Consider the following 23,186-nt stretch of genomic DNA (forward strand, 5'->3'; position numbering starts at 1 on the left):
TTTCTGCTTGCTGGCCCCAGCTCAGTTTGAAAATACTGTTATTTAATTATCGGCTGTAAAGCGAACCCTTCTCCAAAGAAAAGCTATTAAATCTTGCTGTGACCTTGTACAAATGTAATTTACTCTCAGGTTTTCTGTATTACCTGTTATATTAGGATGAAAAAAACGACCAGTTTTTGCACTTAAAGTTCAATTATAAGCTCTGTTCATCACATCAAAGAAGAGTAGAAAAATAATAATAATTTTAAAAACTGTAAACTTGTCCAGATACTGACAAACATAATAGATTAGAGTAATAAATACAGAGTTACCTGGAATAATGCCTGAAGGGGTTAGTATGCAGTCTGGCAGCCAATTAGGAAGCATTTACTCGGAATCAAAGTTTTAAAAATCGCTTTAGTTCTCAGATGTCTGCTGTGAGAACGACTCTGAAGCACTTAGACTGAGAACAACTGCATTTAGATCACTGTAGTGTAACTCTTATGCTGCGCCAAAGTGAAATGATATCCGGTTACATTTTGTTACTGGACTGATGGCTGACACTGGACCGGCTCGAGTGGAGTCTTCAATTTGATTTCCTCCTCAGCATTGAGCTTGCTGCTGTACTGTATATTTACTAAATGACTTTGTGGAAGCAGTGTGAGTAATAAACCTCACACGTATGATCAACCATACTATGGTGTTTATATGTGCCTAAAGCTCCTCAGCTGATGTTACCTTTCCACTTTGGGTCGATTGGATGTGACGAGACTAAAATAACCTAAGAGATCAACATTAATCAACCTGTTACAGAAAATGTCATAGATGGAAATCACTGAAGGCAAGGTTGTGTAAATAATCGGTATAGTGTGTATTGGTCCAGCTTTATTACCGGAAGCAGCTTTTCCATATCCTTTAAATCTGACAATTTAGATGCTGACCTCCCCCCCTTCTCTTTTGCATATGGCTTTGCTGAGCAGATTAAACCATAGTGTAGGATTTACAGCCCCCACTGATAGCTGTCTTCCTTTTTCCAGTTTGCAGAAAAGTTTGCAGAGTATAAAGAAGCAGCACGGCTTGCTAAGGAGAAGAGCCAAGAGAAGAGTGAAATGGCAACGTCTCCTTCTCAAGTAAGTTCAGCGCACTCTATTCAGCCTGCACCATCACCACCCAGCTCACAACAACCTGGGTAAATAAGAGTTAATGAGACAATCATTCAAAAAGATGAATTTAGAAATGAAGAAGAGATATGGAAAACTATTGTGTGTAGTATTGGTAAGAACTTTGATTTTATCATTTTCCATTTCTGGATAGATAGAAACATTACAACTGAGCATGGAAAACGTTTGAATTTCCAGGCTTTTTAAACGTTTTTTTTAAAGAAAAATCTGAATTTCTAAAGGAAAACTGAGTCTGGAAAATTATGGCATTATAAAATGACAAATTTGTAAGAACCCTGTATGTAGCATGTTACTACTGTATCTAGTTCAACTTTAGCATTATGCACATAATATTATTCTATTTCATCTTTATATATCCGTGATGCCGTTGAAATATAGCATCTCATTCCAGTCTCAGCTTTTTAGATCAGGCACTATGTGTTAGAAATGTGTTAAAACATCCCACCATCCCATTAGTCCAGTAACAAAAAGTAACCAGATATCCAACAACAACATTGGCGGCCAAGGGGGGGCAATGGTCAACCCTATAAATTTACTGTCCAACCTACTGACACTCCCTGGCCAGGCAGTTCTATATGCATATTTTAAGTTACGAACAATAGCAAAGGAGAGGGAAAAAACACAATGAGATCCATCCATCCATCCATCCATCTGTCTATACCCACTTGTCCATGGCATGGTCGCCGGAGGTCTGGTGCCTATATTCAGCCGGGAACAGACAGGACAGATCGCCAGTCCACCACAAGGCAGCACAGTACCTGCAACTTTTTTATATGCATGGCAGCCATATTGGATACTGAGCCCTGGGCAACCTTAGGGACCTCCGACTTTATAATTCAGAACTCGGTTCTGGTTATTTTTTACAATTGGTGAACCTACAAAAATCCAATTTCCAAGTACAGATAGAACTCACATTAGTAATTTTAGTGGTGGATTGGTTCATTTTGTCTTAGAAGAACTGGAAATGACTTTACAGCCGAGTAGAGCTCATTCAATTCGCAAATAAAAAATCCAGTGGGATTTTAGAACGGTTGTGATGGTAACATGGTAGTAAGAAAATAACTTATTTCTCACCACTTCATGCATTCAAACACTTTCAAAAATATTTTTTCATGTTGAACTTGCTGGAATTGTACCGTAATGTGTCTGCTACTGGCACAATAAAACATAAACTGCCAGAACATCAAATAAATGGTTTAAACCTGCAACTTTCGATTTGTTTTATATGTGCAGAGGCCATATTGGATACTGAACCTGATTCTACTGGGCCACCTCAACGTTCCTCCGTAACTCCAACTTCGGGGCCGTTTTTGTGTTGTTTTCTACTGGAAACTCACAAAATCAAACATCCTGTGAATAGAAAGCATTATAAGCATTATAAGTTATTATAGTGGGTAATTTAATCCATCCTTGCATTGTGTGAAGATAGTCACTATCAGCCTGTTTTGTCTTTATTTTAGCAGGACAATTTCTTGTACAGATATGTCACATGGAAAGCAATGCTAAATGTTCCTGAAAAGATGACATTTCTAAGTGTAAACCTAATTAGGTACTTTGGACCTGTATTGTACCTAATCCATCTACTTAATTCGTCATTGAGATATTTATCAGCCTTGAATCCTCTGATATTCTACAAACATAATGTATCTTCATAACTAATCAAAAGCTTAAAAAGACAAAGCTGGGGATTGAGTCTACTTACATGGGAGAACAGAGTTTACTTTATATAAGGCTTTAGTCTGTGTAGGAAGTGTAGTAACAACAGACTTCAGGGGATGTTCAGCTGTGTCTGCAAGAGAAAATTAACTTGTTTCAGATGGAGGGAATCCCTGGAGAAATCTGGGTTTTAATCTAAAGGCCATTACCCGGCTTCGTATCCTCATCTTTTCAATATGGAGTCAAGTTGGAACTCCCCACGCTGTGCTGCAGTCTATACTTCTTGCATGTGTTGTAATGAGGCAAAGAGGACAGCTTCCCTCTCACTGGGAGCTGAGGACTGCATGTGCCACACGACACAGCAGTGCTAAAAGTCAGAGGCAGGCCGTAACTGTGAAGGCTGCAGACTTGCTGATACGAGCCTGAAGAGGTCTGTTTAAGCTTCTCCATCACCGAGAGTCAGAACTTCACCCACAGGCCAGCTGGCATTCAGAGCCTTCTCTTTTCCCCACTCCAAATCAACTTAAAGCTAAGAGAGAAGTTTTTTCCACTAAAATAACATGAAAGGACACAAGTCCAAACCACGTCATGCTGCTCCCAACAGACCAAGCCCCGATGGAAATACATCATAAACCGATACTTTATGAAATACTAATGAACTTGGAGCGCTAAATGTAAAACCAGCCATAATCTTCCTCTTATCTCTCTCTGCCTTCTTGGCCATCAGAGGCGTGTGATTCTGTGGCATTGTGCTCCTGTATTGAGCTATAGCCCAGATCCTTAATAGCTTTGTTTTATGTGAGTGCAGCAACTAAATGATTTGTCTCTCGTATAATTCTGTGCTTGTATGGGATATTAAGATAAGAATTAATCTGTACTTCTATAATTTCCCTGCTAGCTAGCTTAATCATCTGCAGGATGTGCAATTGTTCACTGAGATGGACTGAATTTGTTGCACCACATTCTTTCGAGCTTATAGAACCTTCTGCTCCCTGACCATTGCACAAATGCACACAGATCTGCCTTTTAACTTCTTTGGTTGTAGGTTTCCTAAATTTGTTTCCATTTCAGAATAGGAATCCATCAAGCTCATACAAGTTTCAGTTTTACATGCAAGTGAAATGGTATGTTAGATAATTACAGTTTAAAACTAATACCTCCGATGACAAGTTTACACATCCTGGGCATGGATGTCAGGTTCATTTTGAGGCTTTAAACCATGTTTTTTGAGTGGAATTATTTGAAAAACAAGAGTTGGGTCCATAAGGTTGAAGTCATTGTGTAGGTTTATACACATAGACTCAATTATATACTTGTGTTTGAATAAATGTTTATTAGGAAGATGCAGAGAAACCACCAGAGAATCTTCAAAAAGGTGCTGGCATAACTCTTGATATTGGTGATGTCTGTTCAAACTGGTTGGTTCCCTGGTGTGGACCTGGCCTTTGAGCACAGTCCACACATTTTTAATAGGGCCAAGGAGATAACAGAAGCTTAATGTTGGTGTGCTTTCTCCATCCCTCAACCAGTGTAAACTTCGTTTGGATTAGTGTCACAGTTTGTATCTGGCTGTGAATTTGAGGTGAAGTTAAACAATTTGGGGGTTAGTCATCAATCCTACATAAAAATTTTGTGAATTATAATAAAAGGTTAGCTGGAAACCAAGTAATTTAAACATACTCTACCAGCTCTGCAAAGATCAGCCATCAAAAAACCTGCCCAAAATATACCAGAGGCTCGTTGATGGCTAAAGACACAGCATGGTTTCTTTGTAACTTGCTAAGGGACCTTCAGCCAAATTGTAGAGAGGGTGTAACTAGAATATGCGTTCCAACCAGGCTCATTTGTCAGATTAAAAGCACCTTTTCAAAATAACAACCTCTGAGCAGGTATTAAACATAGCTTTCACTGAGCCTACATTTCTGTATTGAAAGTGTTTTTTATTGATCTCATGTAATATTTTAATGTTTTCATTAGCTGCAAGAGAAAAATCATTATAAATATATAAAATAAAGGTTCAACAACATCAATTTGTGTGTAATAATCTATATAACTTGGTGAGTTAAGTTACTGAAATAAATTTCCTTTTCCATAATATTATAATTTATTGAATATGACTGTATGTTTGAGCCTGTATGAATAATTTTGCCTCAGCATGAAGAAGAGAGAATTCACAAGAAATGCAAACTTGTCCACCTAATTATTTTTTAAGTTCATTGACGTTTATTGTATCACCGGTCTATAAACAAATAACAATAAAAGAAAATCATAAAAAATTACTATGATGCCTTTCATGTCAACTTCAGTGGCAATGTATTTGCTTTAGCTACTTGGTCATTTTTAGGGATCAATCAGTTAATATTCATTTGGTTAGTTTCTGATTGTATAAAACCATATGGCAACCAATGGCATAAAGGTTCCTTAAAACTTTATGCCACTTCTCAAAAAAGCAAAATGTATTGTTACTTAAATATGAGAAACCCTTAAAGTGATGAAAGAAATGACTGACTTTTTTTTATTTTAACAGATTGTAGCTCAAACAGGATATAGTTGAAACCGTGCAGTGTAATTATGGCTGGTTTTGTTATTAGCGCTGAGAATAACACTGGAAAACGTTCTCTCACCTGTAGGAGTCTCCGGCTGGAGAGCTCTCCTCCCCTGTGACCCCTGTGACTCCCCCCATGGAAAACATCAACGGCACGGATGAGATCTGTGACACGACTCCTAACTCAGACAGCCGTCCGGAGCCGGCACAGAGTGCTCTGGCTTTCGCACACAGGTATATCCCACATTGTTCACCGCCGAAAGATTAGAACCTGGGACACTTTTATCATTTCACCCAAGCAATGATGGGTGTGCGTTTTTGTCTGCATGTCTGTCACCTGCGCTACAGACGTACAAGCCGCTCTTCCCTCTCTGTCTCTCTTTGTGTCTGCGTTCACCTTTTTATCCGTTCCATGTCAGCACAGAAGAGTGAACTCCCTGTATTCACCGCTGCTTTCTCGTGTTTTTCCTCTTTAGGGAGCAGCTTAAGACTTGTCGGGTCTACTCTTTCTGATAGTCCTGACTGCTGCGACAACGTGACTTCACTAAACAAAAAAAACACAACATTTTTAGATGTAATGTTTTTCTAAAATAAGAGCTTGACTACAGGTTTGCAGAAGGGTGGGTGCAGTTTTCCAATACCACTGAATATTCATTACTCAAAAGTAAGAATAAAACACTGAAACTCCTCTGAGGAGGGATGCAAAGACTTTGGTGCAGGAAATTTTTTTTACTGGAATATAGCATTTACACACTGTTCAATTGTTCAAACCAGCAAGAGATGTAACTTAGATTGTTTCTCAGGACTGATGAACTAGTATCCACCTTTTCTTTTTTGTCCAGTCTGAGCATGCTCTGTAAGGATCGGATCCTCACACACACATTTTTAGCTGCAGAGCCTTGCAAATGTAGATATATGCCCTTGAACTTGTTTCGTTACGACCACAAACTTCAATGCATTTTAATGGGTTTTTCTGTAGCAAATCAACACAAAGTACTTTATCAATGTGAAGTGGAATTAAAATTAGGGATGCTTTTTAAAAGTTTAACAAACAAAAATCTAAAATGTGTGTTTTTGTTTTCAAACTATCTGGGTCAATAGTTTGTTAAAGCATGATTTGCTGCATTTTTGGGGTGTCTCTCTCCCAACTTTGGACACGTAGAGACTAAGATGTTTGCACATTTTATTTTTATTTTTTGCAAAATTGCTCACCTAACTCAGATTGAATAGAGAGAATATGAACATTACTTTTAAGTCTTGCCACAGATTCTACATCGGACTCTAAGCTGTTCCTTTGTAGCTCTGGATGTACGTTTGGTGTCATCATCCTGCTGGAAGGTGGACCCCTGCTGTAGTCTCAAGACTTTTACAGCTCATAACAGGTTTTGCTTCCAAGATTGCTCTGTTTAGACCCATCCATCTTCCTGTCAACTTTAACCAGCTTCCCTGTACCTGCTGAAGAAAAGCTCCCCACGGTCTGATGCCGCCACCACCGTGTGTCACTATGGGGATGGGGCGTTCAGGGTGATGTCCAGAGTTGGTTTTCCACTACACACACCATTTTACATGGAATAGGCAAAATATTCAGCTTTTGGCCAATTTCAGCAGCAGCTATCTTGTGTTTCTTTAATAAAGGCCAGATTTTTTGAGTGCATGATCAATAGCTTTTCCCTATACACAGATTCTCCCACCTGAACTGTGGATCTTTGCAGCTCCTCCAGAGTTACAATGGGCCATCCTATGCTCCCCTTGTCCGATCTGTCAGTTTAGATAGATGCCCATGTCTTGGAGGGTTTAAATAACCCTGTGAGATGTTCATTTATTATATATTTTTTTTATTTTATCCATGTCTTTATTTACTTATATTACCTCTGAAGGCAAATGTTTGCCGTGGAACTTATTTAGGGATTTCAGATTGACGGGGGTTGCTGAATACATTTGTACAACAAAGTTTTTATTAGAAAAAAACCTGTCAAACCTCCACTTCACAACTATGTGCTAGTCTTGTGTTGGTCTATCACATTGATGATTGTGATTGAAGCGTGACAAACTGACAACATTTCAAGGGGTATGGATACACTTGCATATATGTATGCCGACTGCAGTGCAATAATATAAATGCAAATTCAAATCTCTTGAAAAGTAGGTGTTGCTGTGACACCTATGCATGAACAATTACTGCTGTACACATTCCTCTTTATGTCATGTTGGCAAACCGAAAACTAAAATGTGATTTTTAACCTTCGCTGATGTGCGCCTGTCTCTGTAAGACGTCACATGAACTCTTTGTTGTGTAAAGGCTCCAAAAGGTGCGGCTGTGAGGTTCGTCGCCAAAAATGTGTCGGTGAAGTGTTTATGTAAGACTTATATAACACGATGTGGGTAGTGGGAGGCATGGAAAGAGCAAGACAGACACACAGATTGTGTGTGTCAGAGAGGAATGTGCTTTGTATAAAGTCTGTACATGAGTCACTGATACCTAAATGTCCAGCATCAGCACACAGTGCATTGCTGAAGTAAATAAAGTGGAGAGAGAGAGAGAGAGGGAGCTCAGTTTGAGTTGTACAAAAGAGTGAAGTCTTCTTTTGTAGTGAAATGTACACACAGGCTTTTCCTTTTGTGAAATATCTGTAACTTGTGCCACTTCTGTTATCTGTAGCTGAGATTCATTTTAATTAAAGATGTCAATTCCTGACTTAAAATATGGCTGTTCTGGTGTTTGAGTGAAGAAGCTTAGTGTGTTTTTAAATACAGCTCTGGTCAGAAGTTTACATACACTTATTACGAGCATGAATATCATTTATAATGATGCATTTGAACCATTCCTTGTTTTTTCAGGGCAGGGGAGGAATATACATCAGTGTTTTTGAACAAGAATTTGGTAGAAAAGTTTGGATTTGTTTGTGGATTTTTTCAAACCACACAAGGTCAAAACTGTACATATAGGTTCAAATATATAAATACACTCCTATTAATATTTGGTTAAATGTTCTTCAGCACGTTGTAGGGAAACCACATGCTTTGTTTAGCCCCGAACTAGCTTCAGGCATAATCCTGATGGATATGCTTCATCCATTCCAATGCCAGTTTTGAAGTGGCATTTGATGAATGCCACATTTGATGTGTGTTTGAGATCATTGTCCTGTTGGAATACCCAGCTGTGTTCAGGTTTCTACCATCTAATTGTTTATTTTAGGTAAAAATGAAGAATTGGGTAATTATACTTCTTCATTATTCCGCACACTTTGTGCAATATCTCATTGCCACTGTCAGCTAAACAGAGTGTATTTCATAGCAAATTTCATTTAGTGTGAAGGCTTCCTATTTGGAGCAGTGCCTTCTTTCATTGTCGCTGGTTCCTCAGCCCATATTGATATGAAACGTGGTTTATAGCACTTTCCAGTTGATGATAAGCTTCTCCCTTGTTGGTTCCTGGGTTTTTTTTAACAATTCATGGAAGTTTGGGTCAGATGGATAAAACCTATGAACAGCTGGGTGTTACAAAAAAACAATGATCCCAAACACTTGGTAAAATTGGTTTTGAATTTAGAAATCAGGAATTAGTAAGCTTTTGGAACGGGCTTCCTAATACATTAAACTCAACTGTATTGAAGATACAGAGGCTATAAAATTTGGGTCTGAAGCAGGAAGCCGATACATTTAGATGTGCCTTACCAGCTCTACAAAAACAGGTGGTCAAATATCCAGCCAGAATTAAAAAGCATGTAGTGTTCCTGTAGCTCATTAAAGGACATGTAACCAAATATTAATGAGGGTGTATGTATATATTTGAGCCTGTATGCATAACTGTGAGGAAAGTCATCTACAAATTCTAAGTTGAACACCAAATTCTCGTTTTTGAAATTCATTCCAGTTTGTTCTATCATAATTTCACTGTTGAGAACAAACGCTTCAAATGCATAATTAATAATAAATAATATGACATTCACACCCACAATAAGGCTATGTAAACTCCTGATCACAACTTTAAGAAAACATCAACATTCAGAGATCGTCAGACAGATTTATGGGTATTACTAAAGGAGTCCGAAGTACCCTAAAATTACATGATGCACAGGTCTGTGCAGCGAGAGAGAGAGAGAGACATGTGGAGAGGACACCCACTGCCTGCTGCAGCCTTGCTGGTGTTTCTATTAATGCTGCATGCGTGGGAGATAGGATCGACTCTGCAAGTGTTCACGTAACAAGCAAACCTCACTCACATTTTCTCAGATATGCAGCGAGAGTGGAACCATCAACATATATTGCTTTTATTTCTCTGACTCACATCTTTCTATATGCACCAGGGCATATAGCAGGTTCATTACGTGTGTTTCTACTGTTAAAACATAGTATAATAAGTGTATTTGCCTTTACATGCAGAGACAAACCCACAAAGATGCATGTGTTTGCTGTCTCTTTTTTTGGGGGGGGTTAGATATCTGCTTATCTCAGCGGGATGCACAGCACACTGTGTGGGCAGGTATGTGTGGGCACAGAGAACAGATGAGGAGAGAAGTGGATGAAAGACGAGTTTCTTAAATCAGGATGTGGGTGTGTTTGGCAAATCTTTTGCTGAAGTGGTTTTGAATGGTTTTTATTGATATTATAGGACCTTTCATTTTGGACTTCCTGGGTTGCATGTGAATGGTCTTCTGGTGTTGGAGGATGTAGGCGTCAGGATGTGGGTTTGGGTGAAAGGAGACCTCTGCAACGTCTCCTCCATTCCTCAGCTGCTGCCATGGCAACTGCTGTGCCTCTATGTTTTTTCTTCTTCTTGAATTGCTGTGTGATGAGGGAGAACCTACCTGAATGCCAGTAGTGGTCAGGACACTTGGGAGCGCTGCAGAAAAACCTGTGTGCGCTACACATTTACACTTCATTGTTTTATTCAGAGTGAGAGGAAATACAAGCTTTAAGATGTTTTTTATGTAGTAAAACGCAAAACAGAGAGTTAATAGTTTATTTAAAGCTTATGATATACTGGTAATATGTACAAATAGCAACACTTACACTCAGAAAGGAGAAAAAGTTTAAAGCATAACTTTTTGGACATGTTAAATTACTGTACTTCAGAAGAACTCACAATTTGGTCTTGCAATTTTTTAGATCGATATTATGGCTATAAAATCTTTTTCTATATTAAAAACTGTACAACATCAGCAAAAACATTATCCTCTGTAATCTGTTTTAGCAACATGTTTTGTTTTTTAAAAGTACAATTACACAGAAAACTGCCCGGTAACATACATTTTCCTCATAATGATAAATCACTTCATCTTCACTTAGTAGTTCAACAACATAGCAGCTTCTAACTTACCCACCATGTGTCTCTGTCCTCAGCCAACTGGTTTAACATGACCCCCCCTGAACCTTTTCAGGAAATGAAAGCATCTCAGCATCTTGTCCTTCATCTCCTTCTCCCTCCGCTGATGTCTCTCTGCTCCCTCCTTATGCCTCCATCCTCACATCTTGACGTCTCGCCTGCTCTCTGCCTCTTCGAGCTGCTGTGTTAGGTTTATACATTGGCGGGAGCGGTGACAGCGCTGCTCCGTCCATGTGAGTGAGCGAGCGTGTGTGTGTGTATGGTTGAGTGTCAGTTTTGAATGTGCATGTGTAGAACGAGGTGTCATCTTCCCCGTATGCGTCACACATGCAGACACGCTTGCAGAGGGAGGTGGATGTTGCGTAAGGACCGAAGGCGAGCTGTAGGAGTTCAGTGGGAATTATATCAGGGTTTTCTCTGTCTTTCACACCTCACAGAGTGGGTGTCGTGGCTCAGTGGAGTGCTGCTGCAGTGTGTGAGGATATCCAGTGAGTGTGTGTCAGGGAAAGGATTGAGCGTAACTGAGATTATAGCTGCCTCCATCTGTCCTGGAGTCTCTCTTTTTTTTATTCATGAGTCTGTCAATGATACTCTAAAAAGTTTTGCAAAGTCTCCTGACAAGAACAGACATTTGATGAGAGATGGTTTTATGAGTGAATTTCAGATTCTGCATCAATTATAATGACTTTGGGAGAAATTGGAGTGGTATTGGAGCTGCTCACCCTTCAAGGGGCGAAAATCTTCAAGTGGAAGATTCTTGCTGGTTTTTAAAAATTTAATATGCAAAATTACACTACCTGAAAAAAAAAAAAAACAAACAAAAAACAAAGGTCACATACTCTAATATTTTGTTGGACCACCATTAGCTTTGATTACGGCATGCATTCGCTGTGACATTGTGTTGATAAGCTTCTGCAATGTCACAAGATTTATTTCCACCATTTTCACCACGATCTTGCATTGAGTCTGACCGCTGTGCAAAGCCTTCTCCAGCACATCCCAAAGATTCTCAATGGGGTTAAGGTCTGGACTCTGTGGTGGCCAATCCATGTCTGAGAATTATGTCTCGTGCTCCCTGAACCACTGTTGTTTTTCTTCGATTTGATTTCACCAAACGTTTAAGTGATTACCGATCACTGTCATTCAGGATTTTTTTCCGGCCACATTTCTTCCTCGAAGACCCCACTATCCTTCCAGTTTTTAATAATGCGTTGGACAGTTCATAACCCAATTTTAGTAGTTTCTGCAATTTCCTTAGATGTTTCTTCTGCTTGATGCATGCCAATGATTTGACCCTTCTGAAACAGACTGACATCTTTTCCTCGACCACAGGATGTGTCTTTCATGGTTGTTTAAGAGATGAGAAGCAACTCATTGCACCCAGTGGGGTTAAATAACTTGTTGCCAGCTGAAACATAATTGCCCATGCAGCAATTACCCAATGGGAGGCTCGTACCTGTTTGCTTAGTTAAATTCAGGTAGCGACGTTTTTTTGGCCACTTTTTTCAGTTTTACATGCTTGTTAACAAACTAGTATTTTGAAAGAAATGAACAACGTAGTCTAATTTTGTACAAAGGGGGCCTGTAAATCATTGTGGATCTGAAACATAAACGTCTTGATGTACTTTATGCTGGTTTTTACGCAGTTTTTCTGTCAGCATATATTGGTATATGTGGTATATTAGACTTCATGACACAAAGAACTTTGGACCTGGCAACATCACACCTGATTTTAAATGTACTGTTATATGATTTTGATTTAACTGAACTGGTATGGATGGTTTTGGGATGGACTGAATATTTTTAAGCTGAATTTGGACCGATGTGGAAATGTTTGTAAAGATCCTCAAGAGGAAATTTGTTGTAATTTGGCACTTTATAAATAAACTAAATTGAATTCAATATATTTCAACAATCATGCAGTCAGTTTACCATTTGCCATTATACAGCCAGTAACATGATACTGTGCTTCTCTGCATGGACATTCCCGTTGCTTCATCCTAAACAAGGTGGTCCTCCTGTGAGCAAAACTAACTTACCTGAATCTTGATATTGTCAAATAATGATCAGGCTTTTTCTATACTTAATAACAAATTATACACAAAGTTTTGGCCAACAAGGTTTTAAAGTGTGCCTTATTGAAGGTGACCTTCAGCTGTGTTTCACTCTGTTTCTCAGCTCTGTATCGCTGTAATAGTTTGCTGTCATTATTGTAAAGCCATTTCAAGAGTCCAAACAACAGTAGCACAACTTTCTTCGCCTTTGTTGGTAAAGGTGAGTTAAAAACCTCGAAGTCAATTAATCTTGTATTGCCGTAGCATCGCTTCACACTAAAGAATTACAGAGACATCTCAAACAGTGACTTTAGAGGTTTTCCTAACCTCCCTTATATAGCCTACACTTTGTGTGGTGGCATGATAAATGATATGGGCAAGTTTTAGAAACTAGCTGTTTTCTTGTAAGAAAGGTCAGCACACATCTACCTCACTTGAATGGTATGCACACTTGTCTTTCCTGTTTGCAAGAGTCACTAAGCTGCCTCTGTGTCACATTATATGTATAACCCTGGGAAGAAAAAAAGTAATGGATGACTTATTTAAATTAAAGTACAAATTAAAAAAATAGTTTCAGTTACAATCATTTTATTCTTATGTTTGCCACAAATTCTGCCTTTGAATTAATCAATTATTTATTACCAAGAGATTCTTCTCGCCACTAAAGAAATCCTTTTTCTGTGTGAGATTAAGCTCCTTACCACATCCTTACCACAGGTGACAGCTTGGATGCTTTGTGTTAAATTATCGGAAGACTCAGCTGTTTTGGGATACTTTTTTAAAGTATCATTGTGTTGTCTTGTGAGTTCTTATTTACTTTTTAGTTTTGTCTATCTTTGAGCCTGGATTTTTTTTATTACAACCTTTCTAACTGATTTGACCATTCATGGAAAAAATTAATTCACTCTTTTTTCCTACTTAGACATAAATAAAACTATTCACAGAAAATCACAATGTAATCATCAGTAATTTAAATAATGTCACACATGGTTTTCCTCTCCTCATAACTAGATTTATTACTGTAATTCAATAGCATTAACATATAATTTAGCTCTTGGCTGCTCCATATTTGTGTTTTTAACTAAGCACCTTTTATTTTTACTTGCCTGAATTCGGCTGAATAAATTTATTCAGAGTCTCTTGTTAATCACGTAATCTGTGCAGTTAAAAGCACCAGGTTCCAAACAGTCTAGGAACATAATCTCATATTACAACCTACGAGGTTTACAATTACTGTCACATCTGGTTGCCAAAAAGTGCCCAAAGTGAACCTTCCACTGATTTCCTGGTAACAGCCTGTATAATTAATGTGATTTAAATCAAAGCTTGATTTATAAAGCAAATTGGCAAAGAGCTTTAGGGTGCTCCTTATCGTTGCAATAAAGCTGTGATTGTTTATTATTAATAATATACAATCACATAAGGAGGATAAGGAGTACCCTAAAGCCGTTTGGACCTTTGCTCACACTTCAGACAATGATTACATTACAGCTCAAAAGGAGGGAGCACAGAATGATTTGGGTGTTTTTGACTAAATTTAAATAAATGTCAAAAGTAGGGAGGTAAATTGTTCTACTCTCCTTGATGTCCTTACCTTGATAGAAAGGTCGGGTGAAATAACTACAGTAAAGTAACACAGCGTTATATTGCAAACTGGTCCTGCTGTTCTTTACACCGTCAGTCCAAAAACCTAGCTTGGACATGGCATGGTGTTCAAAGAAATAAGATAGACGGTGGATGTCACTGGTCATGTCAGCGGATCAGGGCTATCAGAGAGGGTTTTTGTCTTGTACGCAGCCACAGTCTTAGTTCAGACTTTCCAGGAGATAAACTTATCCATCAGTCAATAACCATACAGGCACTGTACTTTATGAACCCATTAAAGCCAAAGGTAGAGCCTGGGCAACTTGTCTCACCAAATGATGTTCAACAACTCTACCCAATGTACTGTGGCAAAGCTGAGCTACGTTCAAACATATTTGTGTTCATAACTCAGTCAGTCTCATTTTGTGTTCATACCATGTACCATGGAGTTCAGATGTATTGCATGCAACACTTGCAGCTTTCATCCACAAGCATTTAATGTCCTCCTAATTGAAAATACTAGTAATGTCTGCGTTCTTCAGCCCGGCCATGACAAAACACTGGGAGGCTGAGCTGGAGGCGCTGAAGGGGAACAACGCCAAGCTAACGGCGGCTCTGCTGGAATCCACAGCCAACGTCAAACAGTGGAAACAGCAGCTGGCTGCCTATCAAGAGGAGGCAGAGAGACTACACAAACGGGTGAGCAATGGGAGCGCAGGAGAGCTTGTTTGTTTTCATGTGTGATTAAATCATTCTGATCAAATAGGAGCACTCGTTTAGGAGGGACGCTGTGAAGTCGGGATAAAAGAAAGAAACAGATGAGAGGATAGGAGAGTAAAGGAAAGGGAGACTGGGAGACAGATTGAGATCAGGAGCCTGGTGACTAAATCAAGATATCCATCTTGTCCCTGCAGGTGACAGAGCTTGAGTGCCAGAGTAACCAAACCCCGGTGATCAAATCCCAAAAGACTGAACTCAACCAAACCATAGAGGAGCTGGAGAATGCACTGAGGGATAAAGAAGAGGTGTGTTTCTGCAAGAGTAAAGGAAGGAGTAATCTGGGGAAGTAATGCAACATGTACCTACAGTTACCATGAAACTATGCTTGTGCCCCTTCAGGAAATGGAGAAGTTGAAAGAAGAACTGGAAAACATGAATGACATCATGGAGCAGAAAGACACACTGACTCAGAAGCTTGAGGTAAACCTCTCTTTACTAGAAAACCATTTATACTTGCTGAACTTTTTCACATTTTGTCCCGTTACAACCACAACATCAATATTTTTATAAGATAAGGTATGAAGATATTAACAAGATATTATCGAACTTGTTTTCAAATGAAAAATCTAAAGTATGTTGTGTCTTTTATATTCAAACCCCTTTACTCTGATATCCCTCAATAAAATTCAGGGACACCAGCTCCATTTAAAGGAGGTCCACCTAAATGTAATTCAATCTCAGTATGAATCCACCTGATCTGTGAAGGTCTTAGAGGTTTGTTAGAGAACATTATCATCATACACCAGACAGGTCAGGGAGAAAGTTGTGGAGAAGTTTAAAGTAGGTCAAGTTATAAAAACAATACCACAAGCTTTAGACATGTCATGTACGTAGCTCTGTTAAAAGAATAATTACAAATGAAAAGAGTATGGCACAACTACAAATCTACCAAAACATTTCCGTCCACCTAAATGTACAGGCCGGCACTTTAGGTGACAGTTTAGGTTTTTGGCTTGCTCCCAAAAACCTTCTTGAAAAATTTCAAGAGGTGTAAATAATTTTAGAAGGCACTGCATCTCCCACCCAAAAAAACCCCAGCTGTCCCTCTCCTTACAACATAAACAAGCTGGTAACTTTGTGTCGTTCTCTGCAGGAGACGGAGCTGCGCAGTCGGGTGCTGGAGGAGCAGCTAGCAGGAGCTGAGCAACGCCTGGAGGAGAACCAGGAGGAGCAGGAGAATTTCAGGAAGAGTCTGCGGACGCTGCTGGAGCTGCTAGACGGCAAGATCTTTGAGCTGACGGAGCTCAGAGACACCTTGGCTCGTCTCATAGAGGAAGCCAGCTAGAGACAGAGGGTCTCAACTTTCACAGACAGAGCCATATGATGATTTATTTACAGGCCCAGCACACAGACCAATCCCACCCTCCATATCTCCTCTTCTCATGTACCCTCACCCGCATAAATCTGAGACACTGCACTGCCCACACTCACTTACTGTTTAAACACAAGGGGCAGCTGATCCCTGATTTTTACCTTGAAGGCATCAGGTTTCTACCTACTGCAAGCACTCCTGTAGTTCAACATGCAGGGACTACCTCAGCTTGCCTTCTGATTGGCTGATGTACCCTTGGTCAAACTGGTCAAGCTCAGTTGTAGAGATGCCACACACAAAACACACACAAAAAACTGTGCCTCAGCACCATCTGCTGTCTGAAAGGGAGAGCTGCACCATAGTGCGGAGAATTTACTCGGACACACACACACATTGCACATTACTCCTCTCTAAACAACCCCTCCAGGGTGAAATGTTGAAAGTCAAGTGGAAATAATTGCTGTTAAGACTTAAAGAACTGCGCCAAAGCTGCCAAATCCCCCCAAAATGGTGTCCTCTAACTAACAGATGCTTTGATCCAAAGTGACTTACAGTACAGAGACATTTTGAACAGAAGAACCCATGTTCGAGCTCGGGCTGCCAGAGGAATGTAACCAGATAACTGCTTTGGCATCGCTGCACATCCCCAGTCTGGATTTGCGGGGCTGCTGGGAAAGGAAGTGTGATATATATATATACATATATATATATATATATATGTATATATATACTGGTCCTTCTCAAAATATTAGCATATTGTGATAAAGTTAATTATTTTCCATAATGTCATGATGAAAATTTAACATTCATATATTTTAGATTCATTGCACACTAACTGAAATATTTCAGGTCTTTTATTGTCTTAATACGGATGATTTTGGCATACAGCTCATGAAAACCCAAAATTCCTATCTCACAAAATTAGCATATCATTAAAAGGGTCTCTAAACGAGCTATGAACCTAATCATCTGAATCAACGAGTTAACTCTAAACACCTGCAAAAGATTCTTGAGGCCTTTAAAACTCCCAGCCTGGTTCATCACTCAAAACCCCAATCATGGGTAAGACTGCCGACCTGACTGCTGTCCAGAAGGCCACTATTGACACCCTCAAGCAAGAGGGTAAGACACAGAAAGAAATTTCTGAACGAATAGGCTGTTCCCAGAGTGCTGTATCAAGGCACCTCAGTGGGAAGTCTGTGGGAAGGAAAAAGTGTGGCAGAAAACGCTGCACAACGAGAAGAGGTGACCGGACCCTCAAGAAGATTGTGGAGAAGGGCCGATTCCAGACCTTGGGGGACCTGCGGAAGCATTGGACTGAGTCTGGAGTAGAAACATCCAGAGCCACCGTGCACAGGCGTGTGCAGGAAATGGGCTACAGGTGCCGCATTCCCCAGGTCAAGCCACTTTTGAACCAGAAACAGCGGCAGAAGCGCCTGACCTGGGCTACAGAGAAGCAGCACTGGACTGTTGCTCAGTGGTCCAAAGTACTTTTTTCGGATGAAAGCAAATTCTGCATGTCATTTGGAAATCAAGGTGCCAGAGTCTGGAGGAAGACTGGGGAGAAGGAAATGCCAAAATGCCAGAAGTCCAGTGTCAAGTACCCACAGTCAGTGATGGTCTGGGGTGCCGTGTCAGCTGCTGGTGTTGGTCCACTGTGTTTTATCAAGGGCAGGGTCAATGCAGCTAGCTATCAGGAGATTTTGGAGCACTTCATGCTTCCATCTGCTGAAAAGCTTTATGGAGATGAAGATTTCATTTTTCAGCACGACCTGGCACCTGCTCACAGTGCCAAAACCACTGGTAAATGGTTTACTGACCATGGTATCACTGTGCTCAATTGGCCTACCAACTCTCCTGACCTGAACCCCATAGAGAATCTGTGGGATATTGTGAAGAGAACGTTGAGAGACTCAAGACCCAACACTCTGGATGAGCTAAAGGCCGCTATCGAAGCATCCTGGGCCTCCATAAGACCTCAGCAGAGCCACAGGCTGATTGCCTCCATGCCACGCCGCATTGAAGCAGTCATTTCTGCAAAAGGATTCCCGACCAAGTATTGAGTGCATAACTGTACATGATTATTTGAAGGTTGACGTTTTTTGTATTAAAAACACTTTTCTTTTATTGGTCGGATGAAATATGCTAATTTTGTGAGATAGGAATTTTGGGTTTTCATGAGCTGTATGCCAAAATCATCCGTATTAAGACAATAAAAGACCTGAAATATTTCAGTTAGTGTGCAATGAATCTAAAATATATGAATGTTAAATTTTCATCATTACTTTATGGAAAATAATGAACTTTATCACAATATGCTAATATTTTGAGAAGAACCTGTATAATAAATTTTTTCTCTTAGCAAAAAATAAAGACTTCTGTATGTCCCCCACCACATTACAAAATCTTAGATGACAGATAAACAATGAATCTTCCAGAAAGCATTTTTCATGCATCAAAAGTTTTAGTGCTATAGCTGAAATGAGAAATCTTGTATCCAGACAGCTTCCACCATTGCAGTTAACTCGACCTGTCTTCCTGCCAAACTCAGTGTGGCGTGTGTGTCCTGAATGAGGCCTTGACATGATTGTGTGCACTCATATAGGTGCAGTTACAACATCATCAAAAAAGTTATTTTATTTCAGTAATTTCATTTAAAAGAAACTCATAAATATTTAGATTTATTGTGCACAGATTGAAGTGTTTCTTACTTTTGATGACTTTGGAAAACAGCTAATTCTGTTTCTCTGAAAATTTGACCAATAAAAAAGGATTTTAATACAGAAATGTTGACCAACTGAAAAGGAAAAATAAGTACTGCATCAGTGCAGTAATTCAGCCTGTGGCTCTGCTGAGGTGTAGAGGAAGCTCAGGTTGCTTTAATAGTGGCCTTCATTTGGTCTCCCTTATTGGGTCTCCGCTTGATAATACCCCATGGATTCTCAGGTGTGTTTGCTGGCCAATTAACCTTAGTGATACCCTGGTCATTAAGCAAGACCTCCGTGATATATTGAACCACAGCTGCAAACTCAATGCCAGTGTGTGCAATATTGCAATTGTACAGATCTGCTGGGAAACAATATAATCAATAACAGGATACTATTTCAAGTGTCATGCATTCATATTCTGACACATGCATATTAATACCATATTTGGACAGTTGGTTAAACTCTAATTGCCCTTAGTGCCCACAAGTTATGTGGATCTGTACTGGCTGAGATGGTTAAGCCCAGACTGGTTGGAACATTGTATAAAGAAAAAATAAGAATATTGTCAGGAAAATGCAGGTAAATCTAAATTTATATAGGGTAGTCATCACAATAATTGTTTTGAAGTTAAATATTTTCCTATTAGGTAGCTTGGACTTGATTAAACAGTGGACCAACACCACTGACCTCAAGCAATCTGGATTCTGTGCCTGTCAGTGGTTTCTCTCAACTCTAGGACCTAGATTTCCAAAGAAAATGCAAAGTCATCTTTCATCTGAAAAAACGAGCTTTGGATCACTGAACAGCAGTCCAGAGAAGACACTTCTGATGTTGTCTTTGTCCTGGATATGTCTGCATGTGGTGACTGCAGCTCTGACTGCAACTACTTCTAGGTCCCCGTCAACCTTGAGTTCAGAATCCATTTGGCTGTTGCTCATCTAAAACAGGTGTTTACTGCCACTCCTGACAGTTTGTATCTCATTCAACTAGCGTCATACATCTTCATTTAGTGCTTAAACATATATAACTAATGATCATCATCTTGCCAACAGTAGCTAGCACCAAAACTAGTAGCAAACACATACGATTTTCTTACAACTAAATACATTATTCACCTTTTCCTACCACACATTTTCCTTCCACTTAACTTTTTATCAATATGCTTGGATGCATCTCTCTGAACAGCCAGCTTCATTAGCAATGACCTTATGTGGCTTACCCTCCTTGTGCAGGGTGTCAGTTACTGTTTAGTGGCAAACGTCAAATCGGTAATCTTCCCCGTGGTCTTGTAGGCTTTAACTTAGCCCTCCTCATATTTCTGCATTAAAAATACCTTTAAATTGTCCAATGTAAAAACCAAATTTTCTAAGAAAATGAAATTTGTCACTCTGTGTAACAACGAGTTTCAGTTTTTGATGAAACAAATAAACTTTTAGACATATTCTAATTTACTGAGATGAATCGGTACCCGGGCACATTTGTGCTATTAGAGAGGCCTACACACACCCTCACACCCACTCAAACACACACACTGAGCAATATCAGACAGGTTCTATACAACACCTCTGTCCAACTCTATCAGGTACTCTTACTCAGCGGACCCATCCTGAGGGGTCAAAACACAATTGAGGTGATATTCCCTTTCCAACAGAAAGTGTACTAGTGACCGCATTACTGTGTGGCAGCCCTGCGTGGTCCGAGTAGTGCAAACCGAAGGGCTTACAGAGCGTCATCTTCATGTCTGTAAATCTCCACCCTCAGTGAAACTGGCCACTGATTGTCACTCATCACAGGTGAATATTCAACCGTACTCAGTTTATATTCTTTTTTTTTTTTTAGTAAAGATATAAAATTGATGATATAAATATAAAACTGTACAACACAACTTTCTTACTCCTGCCGGGATTGTAAATGAATGGATGGACAAATCAAAATGCCGTAACACCCTGCGGTGACTTATTGTTGTGTATTAACCCATGGCTGAAAGCTTTTACTGTATATCGGAAGATTTATAACACAATGTAAAACTGCAGTGTTACAAGTTTTATACTCTTACTGTGTAAAAGCAGCTCTAATGCCGGTGAAATCTTCAATTCTCTTCCTCCAAAGTCAGCAAATTTTTACAGAGCCGTATCTTCACAAGGTGCTGCTGGTCTTATATCTAACTGATCGCCCTGTTTGCACTGTTAGTACCCTGTTGTAACTTCATTATATGCCAACAGATTTGCATTTAGCATTAGCACAGTAAACGTACGTAGTTAATTGACCTTCTGTAGTTTAGTTACATAGGTTAATACACTGGAATAAGACTCGTGTAAAAGGGGGAATGTTACTTATTTTCTGTCTGATGTATGTGTTGAGTGGAGTGACAGAGATGAAATACTTTAATTTTAATGCTATTGTTAATGAATGCCTTTGTACAGTAGTGGATAAACTGCTTTTCATTCTCCCGTTTTTGTAACTTATGGTATTTCAGTGTAGGTATTAACATTGTATTTAGAGGTATGAGAAGACTGGCAATATTTTTAACTATTTAAAGTAATTTTGAACTTATGACATTAAAGAGGTACCTCAGGCTTATGAGATTTCTTAGTTTGGTGATATTTGGGTGTTTGCAGGTAAAAAGGTTTTATTAAATATTGTGGTGAAAACAGATCAAGAGGCATACATCCAGCAAGCTGGGGGTGTACATTGATGCCTGCATATGATGCCGCATTTGGCATCTGATTCGAAGATTCCCATTTGGAGCCAAGATTATTTTAAGGAATCTGGACTTTACTTAACCCTATAATTCAAAACTAAAATTACTTTGATTGATTAAACCTGAACTACATTATTCTGCACTGGATGGATATTGTTTAATAAACAGTTTGAGACTGTTTAACCTTTATTATGTTTGTAAGAACTCATCAGGACCACCTAAACATGTAGACTGATTAAACTGGAATGGATCTTTCTAAATACATTGCTCAAATAAGCTTTAAAACATCGTCTGCATTTCATTTTGTAAAATCTAAAACATGCAGATTTTAGTTTTCTTAACAAGGGACTCACCATTCATTCAACCAGCACCGACCACAGAATTTAGCGCATGACGTCATTTAGCTTCTGATGCTTTTTAATCACATATCAAATACCAGCCCTTTAATTTTCCCATTTTGTCACATTACTATCATAAACTTACATGTATTTTATGAGATAGACCAACACAACAAGGTGCATCTTTGTAAATGGGAAATACAACAACTTATTTCTTCAGAAATAAAAATCTGTAAAGTGCGGTGTGTCTTTGGATTCAGCACCCCTGGGTTAATACCTTGCAGAACCATCTTTTCCTTTTGGGGGTTTTACTCTACCAGCTTTGCTCATCTAGAGTGAAATAAATGCTATGTTCTTCTATGGTAAAAAGCTCATCCTAGTCAGATTGGACAGAGAGTGACTGAACAGCAAAGGTCTTGGGACAGATTGTCAATTGGATTTAGGTCTGGACTTTGACTGGGCCATTCTAACATTTGATCATGTTTTTGATCTAAACCATAACATAACGTGAATGTTTTGGGTTGTTGTCCTGCTGGAAGATGAACCCAGTGCCCAGTCTAAAAACCTTTGCAGCTTCCCTCTTCCTGATGAAGAAAAGCATCCCCACAGCATGATGCTGCCACCACCGTGTGTCACTGTGTGGTTAGTGTGTTCAGGATGACATGCAGTGTTAGATTTCTGCTACCAGTAGCATTTTGAATGTCGGCCAAAGGGTTTTATTTTTGTCTCATCTGACCAGAACACCTGTGAGATATTCAGGGAACAACTGAATTAAATCTGTGATTAAATTACACAAAGGTGAACTGTGTTAACCGACGGAAATTGTAATTAGTAAATAATGTTGACAGCCAGGTAGATTTTTTCCTTCCACTTCCATTTATGCACTACTTTGGGTTGGTCTATCATACAGCACTGCAATAAAATATATTGAAGTATGTGGTTGTAACATGTTACCATATCAACAATTTCAAAGGGCAGGCACATTTTTGCAAGGCACAAAAAACACCATTCAACACCATTTC

The 23,186-nt window shown here is 39.3% G+C and overlaps 1 protein-coding gene across 3 annotated transcripts in view; it reads left to right on the forward strand.

The window, feature by feature from the left end:
* Nucleotides 1–17,162, forward strand: part of homer1b (homer scaffold protein 1b) — a 30,530-nt gene extending 13,368 nt beyond the window's left edge. Inside the window, exons 4-9 of one of the 3 annotated variants that reach the window (XM_047380176.1) lie at nt 1,017–1,109; nt 5,447–5,595; nt 14,868–15,024; nt 15,240–15,350; nt 15,445–15,525; nt 16,199–17,160. In XM_047380176.1, coding sequence (XP_047236132.1) covers nt 1,017–1,109; nt 5,447–5,595; nt 14,868–15,024; nt 15,240–15,350; nt 15,445–15,525; nt 16,199–16,390 — 783 coding nt within the window. In that variant the 3' untranslated portion in view covers nt 16,391–17,160. Of the gene's footprint in view, nt 1–1,016; nt 1,110–5,446; nt 5,596–5,837; nt 8,058–14,867; nt 15,025–15,239; nt 15,351–15,444; nt 15,526–16,198 lie in introns of those variants that run through there. The other 2 variants (XM_047380175.1, XM_047380177.1) reach the window with 2 other exon arrangements.
* Nucleotides 17,163–23,186: the final 6,024 nt, after the last annotated feature.

Source organism: Girardinichthys multiradiatus, chromosome 12 (assembly GCF_021462225.1).
Source record: "Girardinichthys multiradiatus isolate DD_20200921_A chromosome 12, DD_fGirMul_XY1, whole genome shotgun sequence".
Lineage (NCBI taxonomy): Eukaryota > Metazoa > Chordata > Actinopteri > Cyprinodontiformes > Goodeidae > Girardinichthys > Girardinichthys multiradiatus.